The following is a 13,335-nucleotide window of genomic DNA, read 5'->3' as shown; positions in this document are numbered from 1 at the left end:
CTTCCACTCTCTAAAAATCAATGGAAAAACACCCTTGAGTGAGGAAAAAATAAATGTACAATTGTCACCGTGCTGTACATTACATCCCCATGACTTGTTTTATAACTGGAAATTTGTATCGTTTGACCCTCTTTACCCATTTTGCCCACCTCCCACCCCTGCCTTTGGCAACCATCAGTCTCTGGGTTTGTTTTTTAAATTGAACATATATGTGAGATAATGTTATTTGTCGGACTTATTTCACTTAGCACAATGCCTTCAAGAGCATTCATATGGTCACAAATGGCAAGATGTCCCTCTTTTGGTGGCTGAATAATATTCCGTTGGGTTTGTACCACATTTTCTTTAGTTATTACCCATCAATGGACACTTAAGTTACTGCCTTGTCTTGGCTATTGTATATCATGTTGCAATGAACATGGGGATGCATAGCTTTTTGAGTAATGTTTTCATTTCATTTAAATAAATGCCCAGAAGTGGAATTGCTGGATCTTCTGGGAGTTCTCTTCTTAATTTTTTGACATTTCCTTCTTCCTAAAGTACATTCTTTAGAATTTTAGAAGTTCAGTTAAAGACAGTCTTTTGTTTGTTTAAATATGTCATTGTTTGCTTCCACACTTTAAAGATCATTTTCCTATGTATTTCAACTCCAGGTTGATAGTTATTTCCTTTTAGTTCTTTTTTAGTTATTATTTCTTTGTCTTCTGAGTTTTATTGTTGCTATTGAGAAATCAGTTGTCTGTTCATCAGATATCTATCTTTTCTCTCTTGTGGACTCTAAAATATTTTCTTTGCCTTTGGCGTTTTCCAGTTTCACAACAACATTTAGGGTGGTTTTCTTTTTATTTCCTACTAGAGGCCCGGTGAACGAATTCATGCATAGGTGGGGTCCGGCTGGCTGCCCCAATGGGGGCCCATCAGGCTGGGCCAGCAGGGAGAGGGGCTGCGGGCGGTTGGCAGCCGGCCCCTCCCCTGATCAGGGTCTTGGGGGCCAATCGGGTGCCGGGCCAGCTGTGGAGGGGCTGATCGGGGCCCAGATCAGGCTGGTTGGCTGCTGCAGTACGCATCATAGCCACCAGTCATTCCAGTCATCCTGGTCGTTCCGCCTTTCCAGTCACCGGGCTTTTATATATATGTGTGTGTGTGTGTGTGTGTATACATCTGCTCATGATTTGTTGGGCTTCCTGAATCTGAGAATCTATGATTTTCTTCAAGCTCAAAAAATTCTTTAACCATTGTTTCTTTAAACATTGCCTCTTGATTATTCTTCCTGTTTTCTTCTTCTGGAGCTCTGTTCAATTTATTAAAAATTTTTACACTTTCCTTTTCTGTTAACATCATCTCTTTTATGTCTTAATTTTGCATCTGAGGAAATTCTTCAGATATCCTAGTTCAATCTATGTATTCTCACCTCTGGTTCATCTGCCCTGATATTTAACCTATCCACCAAATTTCTAATTTTAATTATTATATGTTGTTTCTAGATATTGTATTAGGTTCCTTTTCAATCAGTCTGCTCATTGAATAAAATCTGTCTCTTTAAAAGTTACTCTGTAGCAAGTAATTCCACAGTCTTTGTGGGTCTGAGTCTCATGTTTAGTACTTCTGCTGGCCCTTAATCATAGTGGCTTGCTCATATATTTTGTGATTTATTTTATTTTTTAAAAAATATATATTTTATTGATTTTCCACACAGAGGAAGGGAGAGGGATAGAGAGTTAGAAACATCGATGAGAGAGAAACATCGATCAGCTGCTTCTTGCACACCTCCTACTGAGGATGTGCTTACAACCAAGGTACATGCCCTTAACAGGAATCAAACCTGGGACCTTTCAGTCCGCAGGCCAACGCTCTATCCACTGAGCCAAGCCTGTTAGGGCATATTTTGTGATTTAAAAAATGTTTTTATTGATTTGAAAGGGAGAGAGAGAGAGAGAGAAAGAAAGGGAGAGGGAGAGATAGAAACATCAATGAGAGAGAAACATCAGCATTGGTCTGCTGCCTCCTGCATGCTCCCTGCTGGGGATCAAGCCCACAACCCCAACGTGTTCCCTGTCCAGTGAACCGGTGACCTCTCAATGCATGGGTCAGTGTTCAACCACTCAGCCACACCTGCTGGGCTGTTTTGTGATTTTGAATTTATGTTTATTTATCTCAAGATAATTTTCATAGTTTAGTTAGCATTTTTATGTGACATGTTAATAGGGGTTTTACCAGTGTAAATTATTTTATTTGCCTAAAATGGAAGATATGAAATGCTTTCCATTAACTAGGAAAAAAGTAGTACAAATAATGTGTCTATAGCAATATAAAATAGGATTCTGGCTTTTGAAATATAAATTTTAGAATTTATTTTTGGAGTTTAAATTCTCTTACACATCTTAAAAATCTCTTACTATTTTTATACACTGTGCAATCAGAATAAAATTAATAGGAAAAAATGGAGAACATTTTTGTGTGTGTTAACTGTTATCTTAAACTGCAGGCATCTATGTGACTATGAAGTGTTCTGTTTTACCAGTTTCTATAAGATGCTACTTATTTATTAGCAGGTATAAATTGAATGAATTCCTGCTGTTCCTCTAATAGTACAGTTTTATTTTTGTAGTTCATATTGTTAGCTGGAGAAGAAAAATATATATAATACCTTATTCATTACCATTGTTATCCTTTGTCATTAAAAGACGAGGGACTAAAGATAAAGGCAGGACAAATGTCTTAGAATTTTATTTATTTTTTTAGTCTCTAAACCAGTGATGGCGAACCTGTGACAGGCGTGTCAGAGGTGACACGCTAACTCATTTTTTTGGTTGATTTTTCTTTGTTAAATGGCATTTAAATATATAAAATACATATCAAAAATACACATCTTTGTTTTACTATGATTGCAAATATCAAAAAATTTCTATATGTGACACGGCACCAGAGTTAAGTTAGGGTTTTTCAAAATGCTGACACGCCGAGCTCAAAAGGTTCGCCATCACTGCTCTAAACCCTAAAAATGAAGATCTCTAATATAGTCTTCGCAGCATGTTTATGATGCCAAATTCATAGCAAAATATATGATTGATATTAGTTTTACATTATGTTGTAAGAAAATGGCAGGAGATTGCGAAGTTTCATATTTTTAGTCCAAATGTAATCTGCTCACCTCAGGTAATTCAATTATTTTTCTACCTTGTTTGAGGGGATGTATTTTGTTTTAACAATAAATGGCACAGATTTACTCTTCAAGGTTCCTCAGGTCCTTTCAGAAGCAAGTAGAATACAATTCATGATAAATGAAAACTAATTTCCTTCTTTTTCCCTTCAATTTCTGTGGCTCAATATTAAGGACCAAATAATGTTGCATGGTTTTTTTTAGGGAAGTAGTTATAATAATTTGTGATATAGCAGTGACGTGAGAGAATATTTTGAATCACTGCTTATAAGATATGATGTTTATTATTATTCCCAAGTTATTTCATGTGTTTATTTTTTCTCCCCCAAAGAAAACCCAAGCTCTTTAACGGCAGAGACTTCTATTTTGTTTATGTATCTCGATCCTCTTTTTGTCAAACCAGGCCCATATAAATCTCTATCTTATTCAAAATAGTTTTGTCTTGGCTAGTTTGTATAATGGAATTTTTTTAAAGCTGCTTTTTCTTGAAAACCTTTCTCATACCTTGGAGTTTCTTTATCATAGAAAAATTGTGCACATGGTGGAGAAAAGCCCAATTTAAGTTGACTTAGTGGGACTTCCATAGTTGTGAAAAATCCTAAGATGTCCTTCTGGGCCTTTGGTTTTTTAATATATACAAATTGTTCCTTATCTCAGTGAAAATAGATATAGGAGACTACTGTATTTAGCTAATCCTTTAATTCTTGCCAGGATAGTAGGGGTTGTTGTTCATTTGTGAACACATTCTGCCGCCAACATCTGAGTTGGAACATTGTGTTTATTGTGAGAGGATTTGAGTATGAACAATTTGGTTTAAAGATTAAATGAGGAAATAAATTCTATTGGTAAACCTGATACAATCATTAATCTTTTCAAGAAATATTACTGAATTATAGAGAGGAGTTCACATTTAAAGTTTTGAACATCATACTGAACATTTAAAAATTGAAATTTCTATGCATATTTCATTTAGAAGAGTTTTATAGCTTTCCTCTTGTCTTTGAGCAGTAGACAGATGATCTGGAGGCAACCTCGCTTGGTGTGATAAGCAACAGATTGGAACATAGAGCAGAGCTAGGTGTACAATGTCAGGGAGTACAATTCATTGTATATTTATAATATATAAGGAACTTTGATAGACACTTGGAGGTTGGGCTGGATATAAGAATGAAGAAGAAATAGTCTCTTAAATAATGTAAAATACGGTGGGAGAAATAGCCCAGTAAATTATAGAAAATAGAAAGAAACAGATGCTAAAGACTTCACAGTAACATGCTGTAGGGGAACATAGGAAAGAGCATGAAGATTGATTAGAAAATCAGAGAAGGTGTCACTAAGAATGTGGCATTTAAGTTGATTCTAGAAAAGGAGGAGTATTTGGATAGAGTGATGATTTTGGGAATAGGAGTGTGAATTACTCATTTTTTGAGGGATTGGTAAATATGGAGGCATGCATGGTTAAAGCCTCAATTTTGTGAAAGGAAAAAGAAGAATGAATATAAGGCCAAACTATGTAAGTGTTTGATTTTTATTCTGTAATAATATTAATAATAGCAACTATTTCTCAAATATTTTCATGTACATTTTAAGGCTTATAAGAAAAGCTATGGGAGGTGTTATTACTGCCTCCAATGACATGGTCTTGTGTGATTTAGTGGAAAGATCTGGATTTGAAAGTTGACTTTGTCACTTAAAATCTGCACAACATTAGACATACTACTTAATATTACTGAGTATTAGTTTTCTCATCTATTAATACCTCCTTCAGTAGATTGTTTCAGGGCTGCTGTGTAGCCTCTGTATTGTATTATTCCAGGGATGGCTTTCACCTAGACAAGTGCAGGCTTTCTTTTTTCCTGTAAAGGACAAGATAATAAATATTTTAGGCTTTGCAGGCCATAACGTATCAGTCACAGCTGTTCAACCTTACTGCTGTAGCACAAAAATAGCCATAGGTAATATGTAAACAAATGAGTGTGGTTATATTCTAATACAATTTTACTTATAAAAATAGGTGTTGGGCCTGTTTGCTTGCCACCAACATAGACCAGGATATGAATGGTACACCCTTGAACTGTGTGCAGTTATGTGACACAGGTTGTTTTTAAGGAATAAATTACATGAGCTATCAGAAATATCCTAGCTTAGTACTAGTATATGTTGGATGCTCAATGAATGAAGTACATACACTTTCCCATCTTCCCTTTTAAAGTTATTAACATTGAATTCTTGTGTAAATTACTTAAACCTTTGCCCTTAACTTCAGAATTCTCAGTAGGAAAATAAAAACTACCCTTCTACCTATTTTTTCTCTGAAATAAATAATTGAGAAGAAGCACATGTTCTGGAGATATCCAGAAGGGGTGGGGAGAATATGGACTTTCTCTTGTTGTTGTTAATCCTCACCTGAGGATATTTTTTCCCCATTTATTTTTATAGAGAGTTGAAGGGAGGGAGAGGGAGAGGGAGAGAAACACTGATGTGAAAGAGATGCATCGGTTGGTTGCCTACTGCACTCACCCCTAGGGCCTGGGATTGAACCTGCAACCCAGATATGTGCCCTTGATCAGGAATTGAACCCTCAACGCTCCAATGCATGGGCCAATGCTGTAACCACAAAGCAAAACCAAAAAGAAGAAGCTGTTTGATTTTAATTAAAAGATTCCTACATTCAACCCCCTTTTTCAGTGGATGCCACTGAGAGACCAGAATAATCACACATTTTTGTTTAGATATACACACTTTAGATGTTTGATTTAACTAAGCTTAGGGCAGGGCAGATACTTTCCCAATGTAATAGAAATGGAATCCTTCCATTGAAGAGCAAATATGAGGGCCTCAAGAAACTAGTAGAAGTGATGAAATTAGAATAGTATTGAGGTTCTCTTCAATAATGAAAGGAACTTATTTATTTATTTTTTAATATATTTTATTGATTTTTTTACAGAGAGGAAGGGAGAGAGATAGAGAGCCAGAAACATCGATGAGAGAGAATCATCGATCAGCTGCCTCCTCCACATCTCCTACTGGGGACATGCCCGCAACCCAGGTACATGCCCCTGACCGGAATCGAACCCGGGACCTCTCAGTCCGCAGGCCGACACTCTATCCACTGAGCCAAACCGGTTTCAGCAAAAGGAACTTATTTTTATGAGTGCATAGATTAGTGAAAGGATTTTCCTGGGCTTACTAACTTAAAAAAACAAACATATATATATGGTTGATTGCAGAGAGGAAGGGAGAGGGGGAGAGAGGGAAAAAAAATCAATGAGAGAGAATCATTGATTGGCTGCCTCCTCCACACCTCTCTTCCCCTGCTCCCAGAATCGAGCCCACAACACAACCTGGCCATGTGCCTTGAGTGGAATCGAACTGGTTCATAAGTCAATGCTCAACCACTGAGCCACCCATCTGGGCTGGGTTTACTAACTTCATTATTTGTTGCTAGAAGCAAGGAGGTGGTTGAGGTGAATTGTATGAAAATTGTCGTTTCCCAGTTTCCCATTCTGTCTGAAATGACACCAGCTATTGAGTTATGCACCTTTAATCAACTAGCTTTTTTAATAACTAACTGAGATGCATCAAGGTAATGAGATTTTGAAAGGAGATCAAGGGAAAAGTAAGAGAGATCATTTTAAAGCATAACTTGTTGAAGAAGGCAAGGCTTTAATTGGGAATTGAGGTGGCAGTGTCAGGAAGGAAGCTGGCAAGCAGAAGACAAAGACAGCTCAGGTAGAGATGAAGCTTATTGAAGAGTAATGGAAAGAAAGATCTATATATATAAAAGCCTAAGCGACCGAATGACTGAACAGCCGGTCGACCAATCGCTATAATCCACACTGACCACCAAGGGGCAGATGCTCAACGCAGGAGCTGCCCCCTGGTGGCCAGTGTACTCCCCAGCGGAAGTGCCACTCAGCTGACCGACCCATCCTGGCGGCCCACCAGCCCTGTGGCAGCCACTCACTCCCTCAGTAGTCCAATCTCTGTAGAACAGGCCAGGCACCAATAGACTGGAGCTGCCAGCATGACCTCGACGGAGCTGCCAGCATGACCTCTACAGAGCTGCCGACCTCCTGGAAGTTGGCCTCGGGCACTGCAGCCACTTCTCCTCCCTAGATGCTCAGCAAGGAAGAAAGGATACAAAAGCGGCCGCCATGTGGCTCCCCACAACAGGATGGATCCGGATCCAGGGTCAGCAAGGGTGTCTCCCTGCCTGCCCGGAGGGCTGATCGCATCCTGGCCGCTCCCCACCTCCCTCGGGATGGGCGCCAGATGCAGGGCTCACGGCTGGTGAGCGCTGCTATAGCGGCGCGAGCCTCTCCCAATCAGGACTGACTGGGTGCGAGCCAGTGGCAGGTGCAGTGGGGCCAGGATGAGCAGGAGTAGCAGGCAGGAGCAGCAGGCAGCATTGGACTGCCAGTTTCAGCCCGATCCCACAGACCACCCTCAGGGACCCCACCCGTGCACAAATTCGTGCACAGGCCTCTAGTATAATAATGGAGGTGAGCTAGTAACGGCAGCAGAATAGTGGAAAATAGAAAAAAGGACGGCACTGAAACATGGGACCAAATGAGATAAATATGTAAATAAGAGCAGGCATTATAAAACATGAGCAGCAGTGTTATTTAAAAGTACAGTTGAGAAATATGATTTTTTTTGGAAAGAGAATCCCAAATCTCTCTTTTTTTTTTTAATATTTTATTGATTTTTTACAGAGAGGAAGGGAGAGAGATAGAGAGTTAGAAACCAAATCTCTTTCTTCAAATGAAGAGAGAATATGAGCTGCTTTCTGATTTTATTATGGGTTTAACTAATAATTATGGTTAGAACAACTTATATGTTTGTTATATTGTTATCTGGCAGGAAGAATATCAAAGATGGAGCCAGTTTATATCCCATTTGTGTTCTGGCTTTATACTAGGCTTAAGTGTTTCCTAAAAATAGAGTGTGTTCACATTCCTAAAGGTGTAGTCCATAGGCATTTGTAAACTTGCTCTTTGAATTAAGATAATTCATATTTTAAACACTAATTGGCCATGACAGGGAAATGCAAAAATTTGTATCTAATTCATGGTTCTTTTATGGAATACGATGTGCTTTTTTTTTGGGGGGGGGAATTATAATTATATCAAGCATAAATTTAAGCCTATGGTTGATAATGAAAGCTATGATATCAGACAGATGTGCCATACTGCCAGGACTTGCTGTTGGAGAATGTAGATTGTAATTGATTGTGTTGTTCAGGGTCTGTAACAACTGCAGGCTGCCAAAGTCAGTTGCCCCACTTATTCCTCCTTGTCACTTACAAAATAGTGAGGCAGCAGAGTGTTGTGAAAAGGGTTTGTCAGGAGAGCTGAGTTCTGATTATTATTGCACTTCTTGTTTGACCTACAGCAAACCCTTCTAGCCTAATTTTTTTTTTCTGATTTTCAAGTTGACAATAATATCTCTCTTATGTCAAAGCATTATATGTCCATCAGATAATATAGTTTTATGTGAGCACTTTTAAAACTGTAAATGCAAAATATAAAAGTAAATTCTTATCCTCATTTCTGTTACACAAGAAAAATTGTATTCAGTTGAAGAGAAGCTGAAATGGGCATATTCCTGTCATGTAATAATTTCTGATAAGTTGTTCAAGGAATTTGGAATGGGCAGGAAAGGAAATATAAAAGTAATGGGAAAATAATCATGTGGGCACTTGTATGAAAGACAGACTTACTTGAAATTCCAGGCACAGGAATGGTTTCTTAAGGGTTGTGATAATGCTATTCTTTGAAGATTTAGGTAAAAGGGAAAAGACCTCATTTAATAATTGGATATGCTTTATGTCAAAATACAGTAGTAATGAATATAGGAGAATGGTTTTTATGCATCTGTAGACAATCCTTTGAAATTTGGAAATAACATTGCCACTGCTATTTGGATTGCCTGTTGTTTGGTTCTTAACTTTTGTCTTTAGGAAATTGTCTTTTGTACATTATTTAATTACTACAAGGCAATTATTAGAAAATTTAGTATATATTAGATTAAATGTAAACAAGGTGTGAAATAATAACTTTCATACAAATTAATAGACTATTCCCAAATATACTGATGTACAAGATATTACAGGAGTTGGCAAAAGTAGATTTACAGTTCGTGTGGAAAATACAGTAATTACAATAAATAATAAACTGTGTTTTGTATACTCACAACTATAACCTACTTTTGTCCATCCCTGTATATATGCTTTAAAAACATGAATTATAGTTAGGGAGAGGGGGTTGAAAGGAGATGAGCACATAGATGAAAATCTCAATCCAGGCTAAAACTGTATGTAATGATTATCAGTCAATAAATTTATTTATACATAATTGAAAACTTTTTTTGTGTGGGTAAAAACATAGGCTGTTCTAACTATAATAGTCTTAATCTGGGTGATCTATTAGCTAACACTTTCTGAAACTCTAACATGGGCACAGATCCTCTCTAAGAAGCTTCTAATCAATTGCTACATGCTACAGTATAAACCTTTTATTTTTAAATCATGTGTACTAAAAAACTCATATCAGTGAATATAGACATTTCTCCAGCCTAATTATTATTAGTCATTTTAATGGATCCATAACAATCATTTTGAAAAGAAACAGGATTCAGTTCCGCTGTTTCTCTAAATTCATTTATGTTGCCTTAACTGCTGATAAATGTTGTTTTATGTAAATGCTAGTGTTTACTTATTTGTGTATTGTCTTGCATTTCTTAATTACAGAGAGAAGAAAATCATCTAAGTATAATTTCAATTCAGAAAATGGTTGAAAATTTAGAAAGCTTTGCGTTAACATATTTCTTCAGGAACTACTCCAATGAAAATGCAGTAATTTTCCATTTTCTGATTTATTCTATATGTTTATAGTTTCACTTTTAATGGTCCCTGACATTTTTCTCAAGCTTATTCAGAGCAAATGAAAACTGCTTTAGTGTCTTATAAAAGAAAGTTAGCTGGACAGATCCAGCTGTTGCATTTAAAAATAGCTACAGATGTCTGAAGCAATAAAGGTTTACTCAGGTTGTTATGGCAACTAAAATTTAGCAGAACCTCAAAGATAAGCTATATTGAAGGAGGAGAGTATATTAAAGATACATTTGCCCAGCTGGTGTGGCTCAGTGGTTGAGCATCAACCTATAAACCAGGAGGTCACGGTTTGATTCCCGGCCAGGGCACATGCCTGGGTTGCATGCTCGATCCCCAGTGGAGGGCATGCAGGAGGCAGCTGATCAATGATTCTCTCTCATTGATGTGTCTATCTCTCCCTCTCCTTCCTCTCTGAAATCAATAATAAAAAAAAAATGTATATAAAAGATAACTTAATCCTATTATATGATAAAAATTATTGCTTGCTATCATTTTAGATTAGAAGAGAGAAATTAGTTTTAACTTGTCAATGTAACCTATTATCCTTAATGTACAAAGATTTTGTTACTTATTTGTCTGGATATTTTTTATATACTGAGGAGGTTTTTCGCAATGGTAATGGACTGTGCAGACTAGTATTTATTTATTTATTTGATCTTCACATAAGGATATTTTCCATTGATTTTAGAGAGAGGATGGGAGAGAGAGGAAGAAAAACATCGATGTTTGAGAGAAACATCCATTGGCTGCCTCTCATACGGGTCCTGACTGGGGATCAAACCTGCAACCTAGCTATGTGCCCTGAATGGGAATCGAATCCACAACCATTTTGGTGTATGGGACAATACTCAACCAACTGGTGTATGGGGTGATGCTCAGGCTTGTACTAACCTATTTAAAATCTTTCTCAGTCCTCTAGATACTACCTAGTCTTCTATATTATAAAATTAGTGATAGATAGATGGATTTGACAGTGATAGAACCATAATCCATATTTTTTTAAACATTAAATACTATCAATTCAATGACATCCCTTAGTCTGCCTGAATATTCAGTAATTCAGTGGCAATTTTAGTTTCTTATATTTGTCATTTTAGAAAAAAATGGTCTTGGAGGTTAGTAGACAAGTGATTTAAAAATTCATTAATAGTGTAAACCCCAAGAGTTTTCAATAAGGGATTGTGTGACCATCATTCAGGTTCTAGAACAGTGTTTGCATTTAGTGTTAAATAGTAGTTCCCCCATCTGATGGGATGTGTTCCCAGACACCCAGTGGATATCTGGAACCACAAAAACATTCTAAAACATTTTTTTCTCTGGCTCTATTTTTGTTCATCAGTTTGTTGTTCATTATATTCCACAAATAAGATTATGTTATATTTATTTCTCTCTGATTGGCTTATTTTGCTTAGCACAATGCTTTCTAGGTCCATCCATGTTGTTGCAATAGTATAGCAGCATAGTATTCCATTGTATAGATGTACCACAGTTTTTTAATCCATTCATCTGCTGATGGGCACTTAGGCTGTTTCCGAATCTTAGCTATTGTTCATTGTGTTGCTATGAATATAGGGGTGCCTATATCCTTTCTGATGATGTTTCTGATTTCTTGGGATATACTAGTATTCCTATAAGTGGGATTACTGGGTCAAATGGGAGTTCTATTTTTAATTTTTTGAGGAAACTCCATACTGTTTTCCACAGTGGTTGCACCAGTCTGCATTCCCACCAGCAATGCACGAGGGTTCCTTTTTCTCCTTATCCTTGCCAGCACTTGTTTGTTGATCTGTTGAGGATATCCATTCTGACAGGTGTGAGATGGTACCTCATTGTTGTTTTGATCTCTCGGATGATTAGTGACTGAGCATGTTTCCATATGTCTCTTGGCTTTCTGAATGTCCTCTTTCAAAAAGTGTCTATTTAAGTCCTTTGCCCATTTTTTGATTGGATTGTTTATCTTCCTTTTGTTAAGTTGTATGAGTTCCCTATAAATTTTGGAGATTGAACCCTTATCTGAGATAACATTGACAAATATGTTCTCCCATGTAGTGCGCTTTCGTGTTGTTTTGTTGATGGTTTCTTTTGTTGTGCAGAAGCTTTTTACTTTGATGTAGCTTCATTTGTTTTTCTCCTTAGTTTCCATTGCCTTAGGAGTTGTATCAGTAAAAATAGTGCTATGACATATGTCTGATATTTTGCTGCCTATGGATTCTTCTAAGATTTTTATGGTTTCCCCTTTTTACATTTAAGTCCTCTATCCATTTTGAGTTTATTTTTGGATATGGTGTAAGTTGGTGGTCTAATTTCATTTTTTTTTTTGCATGTATCTGTCCAATTTTCCCAACACCATTTATTAAAGAGACTATCTTGACTCCATTGTATGCTCTTGCCTCCTTTGTCAAATATTAATAGAGCATAATGGATGCTTGGTTCAATTTCTGGATTCTCTGTTCTGTTCCATTGGTCTATATGTTTGTTCTTGTGCCAGTATCAGGCAGTTTTGAGAACAGTGGCTTTGTAATACAGCTTGATATCTGGTATTGTGATCCCTCCAATTTTGTTCTTCTTTCTTAGGATTGGTTTGGCTATTCGGGGTCTTTTTTTATTCCATATGAATTTTTAGAGAGTTTGTTCTAGGTCTGTGAAATATTCTGTTGGTATCTTAATGGGGATTGCATTGAATCTATAGATTGCTTTGGGTAGTATGGACATTTTAATGATGTTGATTCTACCAATCCATGAACACGGTATATTCTTCCATTTGTTTATGTCATCCTTTGTCTCTTTTTTGAACATACTATAGTTTTCTGAGTACAGGTCTTTTACCTCCTTTAAGTTTATTCCTAGGTATATTAATTTTTTTGTTACAATCGTAAATGGGATTGTTTTTTAGTTTGTCTTTCTGTGAGTTCATTATTGGTGTATTTAAAAAGCTGTAGATTTCTGGGTGTTAATTTTGTATCCTGCTACATTGCCAAATTCATTTATTAAGTCTAGAAGTTTTTTGATGGAGTCTTTGGGGGTTTTCTATGTACAATATCATGTCATCTGCAAGTAATGACAGTTTTACTTCTTTTCTGATTTGGATACGTTTTATTTCTTCTTTTAAAAATATATATTTTTATTGATTTCAGAGAGGAAAGGAGAGGGAGAGAGAGAAACATCAATGATGAGAGAATCATTGACTGGCTGCCTCCTGTGTGTCTGACCTAGCCTGCAATCCAGGCACGTGCCCTTGATCAGAATCAAACCCGGGACGCTTAAGTCCGCAGGCTGA

General features: G+C 36.9%; 2 protein-coding genes across 2 annotated transcripts in view; one reads left to right on the top strand and one right to left on the bottom strand.

Moving 5' to 3' along the window:
• Positions 1 to 13,335, top strand: part of PPM1E (protein phosphatase, Mg2+/Mn2+ dependent 1E) — a 93,403-nt gene that overhangs the window by 17,170 nt on the left and 62,898 nt on the right. The window lies entirely within an intron of this gene.
• Positions 4,965 to 13,335, bottom strand: part of TRIM37 (tripartite motif containing 37) — a 154,971-nt gene continuing 146,600 nt past the window's right edge. The window contains exon 25 of the mRNA XM_036340397.1: positions 4,965 to 5,016. Coding sequence (XP_036196290.1) covers positions 4,986 to 5,016 — 31 coding nt within the window. The 3' untranslated portion in view covers positions 4,965 to 4,985. The remainder of the gene's footprint in view (positions 5,017 to 13,335) is intronic.

The sequence above is a fragment of the Myotis myotis genome, unplaced genomic scaffold (genome assembly GCF_014108235.1).
Source record: "Myotis myotis isolate mMyoMyo1 unplaced genomic scaffold, mMyoMyo1.p scaffold_m19_p_17, whole genome shotgun sequence".
NCBI lineage: Eukaryota > Metazoa > Chordata > Mammalia > Chiroptera > Vespertilionidae > Myotis > Myotis myotis.
The sequence above is the reverse complement of the archived record's forward strand: the minus strand, read 5'-3'. Positions and strand labels throughout refer to the sequence as shown.